At 41.7% G+C, this 11672-nt stretch overlaps 1 protein-coding gene across 1 annotated transcript in view; it reads left to right on the top strand.

Moving 5' to 3' along the window:
* Window positions 1–11672, top strand: part of ITGA1 (integrin subunit alpha 1) — a 140596-nt gene that overhangs the window by 90107 nt on the left and 38817 nt on the right. Inside the window, exons 15-19 of the mRNA XM_045285243.1 lie at window positions 361–491; window positions 1984–2150; window positions 5407–5543; window positions 8371–8481; window positions 10781–10990. Coding sequence (XP_045141178.1) covers window positions 361–491; window positions 1984–2150; window positions 5407–5543; window positions 8371–8481; window positions 10781–10990 — 756 coding nt within the window. The remainder of the gene's footprint in view (window positions 1–360; window positions 492–1983; window positions 2151–5406; window positions 5544–8370; window positions 8482–10780; window positions 10991–11672) is intronic.

Here is an 11672-nt window from a genome sequence, read left to right as displayed (position 1 = left end):
GGTCGGAACCGATTCAATGGCGCCTAACAACGACATGCCAAAGGAACTGAACAGGATGTGGAAAGCAAAGCCAGTTAGTCAGATCCTCCTGGATGATTAGATAAGATGGCATTAGAGAATTGTTCCTCCTGCCCCCATACACCTTTTTCTCCGGTTTTAGAAAAGCTAAAATGGCTTTGTCTGTCCTCTAAAAAGATTATCCTAGGAACATCTGAGTATTTCCTCTTAATTCCACATGAGGGATTTCATGGGCAAGTTTTCAAAAGACCTTTCATTTTAATTTTTGTTAGCCCGTTCAATTGTCCAGAGTTATTTCATATATTGTGAACAGACTCTCAGCCTCTGCTGTCATTTCCACAGCGCATTCCATCTGGTGGCGATGGCAAGACCTTGAAGTTTTTCGGGCAGTCTATACACGGAGAAATGGATTTAAATGGCGACGGTCTGACTGATGTGACTATTGGCGGCCTTGGTGGTGCTGCCCTCTTCTGGTGTGTATTTTTGTAGCATCCAGTGTATCTGAATTTATTGCGCCTAGTTCCAGAATTCGGAGTAGGGTGTGAGCTCACGTGCTTTATTCCGAAGGCACAGCTGTACCGTGCAAGAATAATTATTTTGAGCAGGATCAGCATAAGTCTGAACTCTCTGAGGTAGAGAGGTAAAGATGTCCCGAATCTCCAACTTTTCAAAGGCTTGTATATTTATCCTCTCTGGTATCAATTCTCACTCGTCTTGAGGTTTCACTACAAAAATACAGAGATGCAAATTTGCCAAAAGTAAAAGAAGCAGCTCTTACTTAGTTGTCGAAGCCAAGGAGCTGACCAGGACTCACTTTGCCTAAACAGTTCTCTGTGTCCTCCGCCAGGGGTCTTTTTCTAGGATCTTCCAGGACCCTAACTGTAGGCGCCCTGATGGCATAGTGGGTTATGCATTGTGCTACTAACTGCAAGCTCAGCAAGTGGAAACCACCAGTCGCTGTGCAGGAGAAAGATGCTACTGCAAAAGAGTTACAGTCTCAGAAATCCACAGCAGCCGTTGCACTCTGTCACTAAGAGTCAGAATCAAATCAATGGCAATGATGTTGTTATTATTATTATTTTATTATGATGATGTGTTTGACACTATAGAGAAGGTCTAATAGAAGATGCAGCTAACTTTAAGTTGTCACTGACCTGAAATTACTTATAACTTTTCACAGGTAATTTATTATTCATTTATTTTACTGAATAGAATTAGATGTAGAATTAAATCATTGCACAGCATTGACTGACTGACTATATTCTTGTTACTGCTCAAGCACAGAGCCATCTTCAGCAATATTTTAGCTCAATCTTTAAAATGCCTGTATCCTCCAAATTTATTTAACTCAATTCAATTAGTCAATGGGCTGCCATCCTTACAAGATTAGCAGTTTGAAACCACCAGCCACTTTCAGGAGAAAGATGAGGTTTTCTACTCCTGTAAAGAGTTACAGTCTCAGAAACCCACAGGGGCAGTCCTACCCTGTCCTATAGGGATCCCTGTGAGTCAGAGTCTGCCCAGTGGTAATGAGTAAGCTTTATTAGTTAGAAAATACAATTCTAGAACAAAGGTTCTATTTGAAAAGAAAATGTCAGCTAAAAAAAAATACTGAAGAATAATTTTAAAGGTAAATGTGTGTGTCCATTTTTAAGGAAAGTTACAAAGTTTACAAAATTACCAAAAAAGGTATATAAAGGAATGACTTTTAAAAAAAGGATAAAAACACAGATATATTGCATCCGACTCGATGGGCTGTCGATTAACCACAAGTCCAAGTTGACTTCTAAACAGCCTGATACCCGCAGAACGTCAGCGTGGTCTCTTCTGTATCAGAAAGCAACCAACGGATGGGGTCTTGAGGACCCACACTCCACCCACAGCAGACCCCTGCGCCTTATACTCCCACATAAGTGACAGTCACTTCATGCAAAAATTCATGTCATGGCGTGTCTGTGTTTGTAGGTCCCGAGATGTGGCTGTAGTTAAAGTGACCATGAACTTTGAACCCAATAAAGTGAACATTCAGAAGAAAAACTGCCGGATGGAAGGAAAGGAAACGGTGTGCATCGAGGCTACCCTGTGTTTCCATGTGAAACTGAAGTCCAAAGCAGACACCATGTATGAAGCTGGTAAGTAAGGCGCCGAGGAAGGACGGTCGGAGGCGAGAACACTCGTCACGCTCGCTCCTCCACCATCGCGGCGGGCACTGCACACTGGCCCTGCAAGCTTGCCGAGCCCGGAAACGGTGCTGGTGCTTAAGGGATTCATCATGCCAGTCAGTCAATGCTGGAGTTCATACGTGATGGACTGTCCACACCGTAGTTCCTTTCAGGGTTCCCCATTTACTTCAAACACCCGGGTGTTGGGGGTGGGGGGGCGGGGAGGGAGAAGATACCAATTCAGCAGTGGTTTGGAAACTGGACTCCAAATGATCCCTTATCTTTCCCTTATTATTTTTTTATTCATTTTATTAGGGGCTCATACAACTCTTATCGCAATCCATACATACATCAATTGTGTAAAGCACATTTGTACATTCGTTACCCTCATCATTCTCAAAACATTTGCTCTCCAAGTAAGCCCCTGGCAGCAGCTCCTCATTTTTCCCCTCCTTCCCTGCTCCCCCTCCCTCACGAATCCTTGATAACTTATAAATTATTATTTTGACATATCTTGCCCTGTCCAACGTCTCCCTTCACCCACTTTCATCTTGTGCGTTCCCCAGGCAGGAGGTTATATGTAGATCCTGGTAATTGGTTCCCCCTTTCTCCTCCACCCTCCCTCCACACTCCAGGTATCACCACTTTCACCACTGGTCCTGAAGGGATCATCCGCCCTGGATTCCCTGAGTTTCCAGTTCCTAACTGTACCAGTGTATATCCTCTGGTCTAGCCAGATTTGTGGGGTAGAATTGGGATCACGATAGTGGGGGTGGGGGTGCGGGGAAGGAAGGAAGCATTAAAGAACTAGAGGAAAGTTGTATGTTTCATCGTTGCTACACTGCACCCTGACTAGCTCGTCTCCTTATTTTCTTTTTAAAAATCATTTTATTGGAGGCTCGTACATTTCTTATCACAACCCATCCATCCATCCATTGTGTCAAACAGCTTTGTACATTTGTTACCATCATCATTTTCAAAACATTTTCTTTCGACTTGAGCCCTTGGTATCAGCTCCTCATTTTTCCCTCCCTCCCCTACCCTTCTTCCCTCATGAGCTCTTGATAATTTATAAATTAGTATTTCCATGAAGAACTTTATCTGTCCTGTCCCCTGCTGGGGTACACTGGTATTGCACCAGAATTGAATATTTTGCCTCCCGCCCTCACTTGCCCCATTCTGATTCTCATTACTCCATTCCCAAAGTAAGTCTGTGTTTTGAGAGTCAGACATAGTCCATGTGTGCTCTGAGGAACATCAGCCCGTGTGCCATCCCTCTTTGCTACACACTATACTTTCTGAGATAATTGTCTATTAATGTGGAAACATGCTGGAAGGAGGGTATGAAGCTCACGGACACAGAAGAGAAATGCATATGAATGGAAGGAGAAAGATCATAGTTCTTTGCAACCGTTTTCCTTAGTTTACTCTGTATGTATATATTTATGTGTATATGTATCAATGCACAAGATGGCTTCAGAAAGGTCATGAAAAAATTGAAATAAAAGATGGGAACTTTTCCATGAGTATTTAGAAGCCTCCTCATGCCCAGATAAAGAGTCTTCATATCAGAAGATGCATGAGGTATATGATGAAAATAATTAATGTTTTATGTACAGCATTGCTTCATCATCTTACTTGATTTTATAGTTATTAAGCATGAACTCATGAACATGATTGCTTTCATAGAAAATAGATATAGTTTGATTTATTTTCCTTGTTGTGATATGCTTGTATCATTAAACCTCTTAGCACTCTGAACATATCCTAAAATTATGTATTCTCATTAATTCATAAAAACAGAGGTATTGTCTTATGTACATATATTTATATGGCAGTACACTGAGGTAGTGGACAGACTTTGGGCCTGGACTCATACCTTTCCTCAATGCAAGAACACTTTTTCTAACAAACTGGCATTGTGTGAGGCTCACCCTCCCGGCACAATCGCTGAAGACAAAATGGGTACATATGCAAATGTGGTGAAGAAGGCAGGTGGTGCCTGGCTATCAGGGTCTTAAAGACTTGAACTTAAACAAGCGGCCATCCAACAGGAAAACAACAAGCCCACATGGAAGAATTGCACATCATGCAGTGTCATTGGGACCGGGTAACAGGCATCAGAAGACCCATGACAAACAAACAAACAAGCAAACGAAAACATGTTGTTGAGAACAAGGGGGGTTGGAGCAGAAACCCAAGACCCTTCTGTAAACAATGGGACATTCCCCTCACAGAGGAGTCGCAGCAAAGGGACGAGTCAACCAGGGCGCAGTAAAGCAACATTGAAACACACAATAGTCCTCTGGTTCCTTGAGGCTTCCTCACCCCCCATTTTCATGACCCCAGTACTGCCTTTCACTTCCGGTTAGACCAGAGCATGTGCACAGGTACAGATAAGAGATAAGAACTCAAGACACACGAAATCCAGGAACAGGAATGGGAATAGCAATACCAGAAGGGTAGGGCAAAGGTAGGGAGGGGAGGAAGGGGGAATTGATCACAATGATCGAACCCATAACCACACACACCCCCTCTAGGGGGACAAACAACAGAAACCGTGGGGGAAAGGGAGACAGCGATCGGGCAAGATACGAAAATAATAAAAATTCATAATTTATCAAGGGTTCACGAGGAGTTGGGGAGAGGAGCTGATACCAAGGGCTCAAAAGAAAGTAAGTGTCTAGAAAAGAATGATGGTAACATATGTACAAATATGCTTGATACAATTGATGTTATGGATTGTTATAAGAGTTGTAAGAGCCCCCAATAAAATGATCTTTTTTTTAATTATGTATTTTCACAGACTTAAATTAAAATATCATCAAAGTATGTTTTTGTTTCTATTGAAATATAATCAAAATCCAAAACAATATTCCACCATTTTAAAATTATATATACATATATACATATTTAAAGCGTCAAGTGAAAACCCAGCAAAATCACCTCTGTAATCAGAATCTAACATGGTCAAGAAATGAGACAATATCTATGTGTGTTCATGTATAAAATAAGCATAAGTTAATATCAAAACCATATTGAATGCAGAAGGCAATGCCGTAGAGTGCCTCAAGGTCACAGTCATATTGCTACATATCCTTGTACTACCATGGTGTACATTGGTCATGAAACTTTTCTGGTGAAATTCATGCTAATTTAATGATATGTGCCGTATAAAAGCCATTCCAAATAAATACATCTGTCGATTTCTTTTGAATGCTTACAGATTTGCAGTTCCGAGTCACACTGGATTCACTGAGACAGATTTCAAGAAGTTTCTTCTCTGGAACTCAAGAACGGAGGATTCAAAGAAACATCACAGTTCGAGGCTCTGAATGCACTAAGCACTCCTTCTACATGTTGGCAAGTAAATCATATCTTATTGCCACTTTATTCCACACCAACCGGCAACACAGCGATCTGATTTCAAGTCAGCCCAATGCTGACAGCTGTGTTCCAGAGAACACACCACAGTGTAAACTTTATTTTGTCAGTTCACTTATATCAAAAAATCGCAGATTTGAGGTTTCACTTCCAAACACATTTCGTAAAATTATTTCTAGTTTTGCCTCTTGTGCTTCCGACATCCAGATGGGATTAAATAGTAAAAGGCACAGTTAACATTAGGCTGGGTCTATTCATTCATCCTTCCAGTTTGAAAACCTCACTTAACTTTGGTGAGCCTCCTTTGCGAAATTCGGGGGATAGTTCTTTGCCCTAAAGACAGAGTATTGAACTGTGTGCTTTCTGGGATGTCCTGTTTCCTAAATCTTTCTGTTTGACTTTGTGTTTGTTTATTTATATAAACAAAACAAAAACATATCTGGTGTTTTCCATTCTCTGTAGGCTTTGTGCTTCTTTAGTTTCTCTCAATTTTAGTGGTTAAGTGAGCCTTGGAAAGCTAATTATTCATTGCAGAGGAGGCCTGGTGACGTAGTGGTTATGAATTGGGCTGCTTAACTGCGAGGTCAGCAGTTCGAACCACCAGTAGATCTACAGGAGAGAGAGATAGTGCTTTCTACTTCCGTGAAGAGTTACTGTCTCATAAACTCACAGGGGCACTTCTACTGTATCCTAGAGGGTCACCGTGAGTGCAGGTCAACTCTCTGGCAGTGAGAGTTTTTATTTGTTTGTTTAGTTTAGAGGTGAATGGTAGATTAGATTGAACAATTTTGAATGTATTTTGTTAGGATAGTTCGTATATAAAGAAGGTTCTCTATTAAGGCCAAGGGTTTCTTCCATTGTAAAAATTTCTTAATATGGATATGATACTAATAAAAGCAAAAGCAGCCTGACCGTAGTGAGGTAACAAAGCATAAGGAATGTGACTGAGACTTACAGACATGAACACGACCATGAACTTTCGGGGGAACAGTCTGCTTTTCCCATTTCCGGTTTCTTTCTAAATTCCAAATGTATTCGTGTTCTGTATTTGGAAACATGTAGTCAGGCACCGGAAGCACCTTGTTTAGTCCCCTACCATGCTTTTTATCTCAGCCGTCCCCAGTGGGTACACCCACATCATTCACTCTCTCAACCCTATGATCAGTCCAGGATCGGAAAATATGAACTTGGGGTTTCCCTGCCACTTCTGTAAATAATAATTGTCCATTAAGGAGTTAGAACCGGGAGAACATTTGAAACACCGTGAAAGTAGATGCAGCATAATCGACAACCGGCTGGCACCCACTATGGTTTGTAATTACGGCCACACTTGGGATCTACGTTAGATCTCACAGAAGTGAGTCGTTTTTAAACTTTCACAGTTATTTTGAATTTTAATGGTGGATGCTTTTATCATCTTTTCTGGAGTCAGTCAGGCTCCGATTTATATCCTTGCCGTTTTATATTCTGCGTGACATCAAAGCTCATATTTTTCATCTGCAAAATAAAAGCCACCATAGTCATTCACCTTGTAGGATTGTTGAAAAAATATATATAAAGCTCAAAATACTGGGCACTGAGTAAATGAGAGCTGCTGTTGATGATTGTGTTAATAGGATTAATTATATTCACATAATTTACATATATAATTTCACATTATACCCTTCTTACTTTGTCATTAGGTACCATTGAGTCAGTTCCGACCCACAGCAACCCTGAGTACGATATAAGGAAACACTGCCCTGCCCTCCCCGCCACCATAATTGGTCCTGTGCTTGAGCCCATTATTGCAGCCACTGTGCCAATCCGTCTCATTGAAGTCCTTCCTCTTTTGGGCTGTCCCTCTACTTTACCAAGTACGATGTCCTTCTCCGGGGACTGCTCTCTCCTGGCAACATGTGCAAAGCATGTGAGACAAAGTCTTGGCACCCTTGCCTCTAAGGAGCACTCTAGCTGTCCTTTCCAAGACTGAGTTTTTGTTCACGGTTCTTTCAGCGTTCCTCCCCAGCACCATAATTGAAACATTGATTCTTCTTCGATCTTCCTTATCAAAGTCCAACTTTCACACGCACACTTCTTATAGCCCTACCTGTGTCTTATATGAATGCAATGCAGCGCAGGATAAAGAAAGCTTGCCCAACTGAAGTTGGGAGGGATTTTTTATAGTGTTGTTGTGGTTGTTAATGTCATGATATTGATTCGTCCTCATAATGACTTTATGTAAAACGACATGAAATATGACTAAGTCCTGTGCCACCTTCACAAGTTTCATGATTGAGCGCCTTGTGGCAGTCCGCTATGCCAGCCCATCTCTTGGAGGGGGCTCCTCTTTTTCTCGGAGCCTCTCTTCACAAGCACGCTATCCTGCTCCAGAGATGGGTGCCTCCTGGTGGCCACGGTCTGAGAGCCAAAGCCCCACCAGCCTCTCTTCTAAGGAGCATTCTGGCTGTACTTCTCCCAGCACAGATTTTTCTTTCTTCTGGCCAAAACCACAGAGTGAATCTTTGCATCTGTTCTCAAGAGATATGGTATTATTGTTGTAGTAACTCCGAGTGTCAGGCCCCGATAGGACAAGGAGTAGTGCAATGCATCCCTCCTGAAGAGCTACCAGTGAGTCACCTGGTCAGACCCTGAGGGCCCCGCATTCCAGCTGGTGTCACTCTGTTGTTCTCGTCAGAGCCAATTGTCAGCCCCTCTCCTGTGATGCAAAACCAGCTTAGATACGCAAGACTGTCTACAGGCAAAAGAAGGAAGCCATGATAAGGCCAGAGCATGCAATAAGAATGATTCATGTTTCCATATTTAGGACAAGCATGACTTCCGGGACTCTGTGAGGATAACTTTGGATTTTAATCTTACTGATCCCGAAAATGGACCCGTACTGGATGATTCCCTGCCAAACTCGGTACATGAATACGTAAGTCAGATCTTTATATCTAAAGTTTGGAATACCTCTTTTTGCTTATTCATATTAGAAAAAATTAAAATAAACAACTCCTCCAGGAAAATATTTAGATTATGTTATACTTTTCCTAATCCTTTTGACTTCTGATGTTGAAGTTCAAGAGAAGTTTAATCAGAGACGTCTATTTTCACCTTGCTTAAATTCAGGATGAGTGGAAAGAAAGACATAAAAGGCCACCAGCCGGAGATTTAAAATCCCTGCATTTTTACTGATAGATTAGGTTGTCGCACGTGCTCACGCATATGTCCATGCTGAGCAGCCTCATACGAAGCGGCCACTGATGACCAGGAAGGCCACCAGTAGTGCTGATCAGTCTCAGCCCTTTTTCACGGGAACCCAACTTGCCAAACTCTCAGCGTGAAGAACAGAGGAGAATGTGTTCCTCCTGCGGGCACCCTGGCACCCCAACAGCAGGAGGCTGGAGTTACCACCAATAAGGGTGTGCTCGGAGGAGCAGAGTGCGTTAATTCGCTCTAAGTGAGAGGGAAAAAGAGAAGTGTATTCAAAGAGGTCACCACCAGGAAATCCAACCACAACACAGGCTATCATGATGGAGAGAGAATCTATTTTGGGCATTGGAATTCACACTCTTGGGGAGTCCCATACAGATGTTCTACATTAACTCAGCTTTCAGGATAGCTGTGGGAGAGTTTGTGACCCGGAGCGGGCAGACAGAAGACTAAGTTTCAGTAAGCCTTAGGCCGCTCCCAGGATGTCTTTCTTGACTCACTGGGTAGCAGGATGTTAGCTTTCCGTGGGATGATTCTCAGCAGTATATGTTTGCCTGAGTCATGCAGGAAGTGATCACAACTCCACACACTGAGATAGGGGTCAGGGAAAGCAGGGTGTAGAGTCAGCTCACTCTAGGAACAGAGAGATGCCAAGAGCTGAGCTGAGCTTCTCGAATTCCCACTTCCGAGGCCCTGTCTACCCACCGCGCCATCTCTTAGAAAGAGTGAATGAGAAAGTAGAAAACGGAGTAGGCCACAAGTTTGGCCCCAATGAGGGAATCAATTAGAGGTGAAAATCATTATCCCATGCACCTTTCCTCCTTCTCTGCCTTCGCTCTTACCCTCCAAAAATATTTATTGAGAATTTTGTTCACATCAACTGAGGCTGAAATATTATTGTTGGCTGCCATTTAATTGACGAATTCACAGCAACCTCATGAATGAATAACAGACAAAATGCTGCTGAGCTCAGTGTCATTTTCACACATGCTTACCTGAGCCCATCTCACCAAAGATCTCACACTCCCTAGTTAGCTCGCCATTTCACCAAACATGATGTCCTTCTCTAGAAATGGATCACTCCAGCTGGCATGTCCGAAGAACATGAGCCAGACATAGCTTTCTAGGCCATCTACCCCCTTGTCATACTGTGGTGCCTTGAGTATTGCAAAGATGCTGGAAGCTATGCTACTGGGATTTCAAACACCTGCAGAGTCAGCCATGAGGCCAAGGTCTACTCGAAACCAAAATGCCACGATGTGGAGGAGGAAGTGGCACAGATAAGGGGATAGTGTCTGTGACATCCGTAAGACATAAATAAATGAAACCAAAATAAACTCACCAGCTTGGCTAAAGTTAAACCTTTCGACTGAATTTCACGGCATTCATCGCTATTTGGGTTTTGATTGTTTTAATAGAAAAATTTATAATGAGAGTTAAGTGCTATCTGATCTATTAGAACATAGAGCACTTGATTTGATTGTTGGAAATTGTTCTACAGTGGTAAATTAAGGCCAGTGGGGAAACATCTATAAAATTATGCAATCATTAAAAGTCTAGGAGAATATATGTATAGAAGTAAAGCTTTTATTTTTCTCCTCTCAATATTATAGAAACACCCACCACCACCACCACCACGAGTAGAATAATGGTTATATATTGGGCTGGTAACTGCAAGGTCAGCAGTTCAAACCCACCAACTGCTCAGTGGGAGAAAAACAAGACTTTCTACTCTTACAAAGAGAGTCTTGGAAACCCACATGGGCAGTTCTACTCTTTCGCCCAGGGTTGCTATGGGTTGGCATTGACTCAATGGCAGTGAGTTGTGGTTTTGTTTTGTTTTTTAATGTTACGGAAATGAATGTGCAGAAATATAGAGCATTTCTGTAGTGAGATCTAGTGTTCTTACAAGCTGTTTGTCTTGGTTTGGCAATATGACACTGGTGCTACTAAAAATAATGAATTATCTTTCAAGGATGGTAAAATAAATTGTGAAAAGTAATTTTCTGTGACAATTTCAGATTCCTTTTGCCAAAGATTGTGGAAACAAGGAAAAATGCATCTCAGACCTTAGCTTGGATGTATCCATAACCGCGAAGGACCTGTTGATTGTCAAGTCCCACAACGATAAGTTCAATGTGAGTCTCAGGGTCAAAAACAAAAATGACAGTGCCTACAACACCAGGACCACCGCACACTATTCCCCAAACTTAATCTTCTCAGGGATAGAGGTAAGCCCTTCATTGTTCAGACATTTCTTTTTTCTTGTAATCATTTTAAAAGTCATTTTTTCATGCAGTTTCACTAAATCTTCTTCATTATCTTGATTCTAGAAGAACAGAAAGTATTTTGTACAAGATTAACAGTGAAAGCACCAAGTTTTCCTTTAAGCTGTTGCCTTAGTATTGCATCTTCTTTCTTTTCTTTTTCCTTCTTCGTCCTCTTTCCTCAGCCTCTGAGAAAGGAGATCGATGATGTATCACATGTGTAGGTACCGAGAGCGTAAGGCAAGTGCTGAACAAAATTTACATGTCAAAAAATCAAAATGCAACTTTACCCCCTTTCTTTACAAGATACATTCACCCTATTGTCTCAAATGATTGTGTCTCACTTATTCATAAAGGAAGCTTTTCATCATATAGGCAATAGCATATCTTTGTATGAGATAGTATTTCAGGGGAAAAATAGATTTTCCACAATTGGACTCTGCTATTCAAGTGGTACCCCTCCAGGTAAAATTCCAAATATGTTTATCTGCATTAATTATATGCATGGTTAATAGTAAGCATCAAGAAACCTGTCGAACATAAGGTTAGACATCTATTCTCCAGTGACTGTAAATTCTGAGTTTTCACTCATCTTTTTTCTCCATTTAGTAGGATACTACTTAGAGACAAGATAACAGAAGTAGAT

This window comes from Echinops telfairi, unplaced genomic scaffold, assembly GCF_000313985.2.
Source record: "Echinops telfairi isolate 266 unplaced genomic scaffold, ASM31398v2 ScPeMD7_7469;HRSCAF=8507_1, whole genome shotgun sequence".
Taxonomy (NCBI): domain Eukaryota; kingdom Metazoa; phylum Chordata; class Mammalia; order Afrosoricida; family Tenrecidae; genus Echinops; species Echinops telfairi.
The sequence above is the reverse complement of the archived record's forward strand: the minus strand, read 5'-3'. Positions and strand labels throughout refer to the sequence as shown.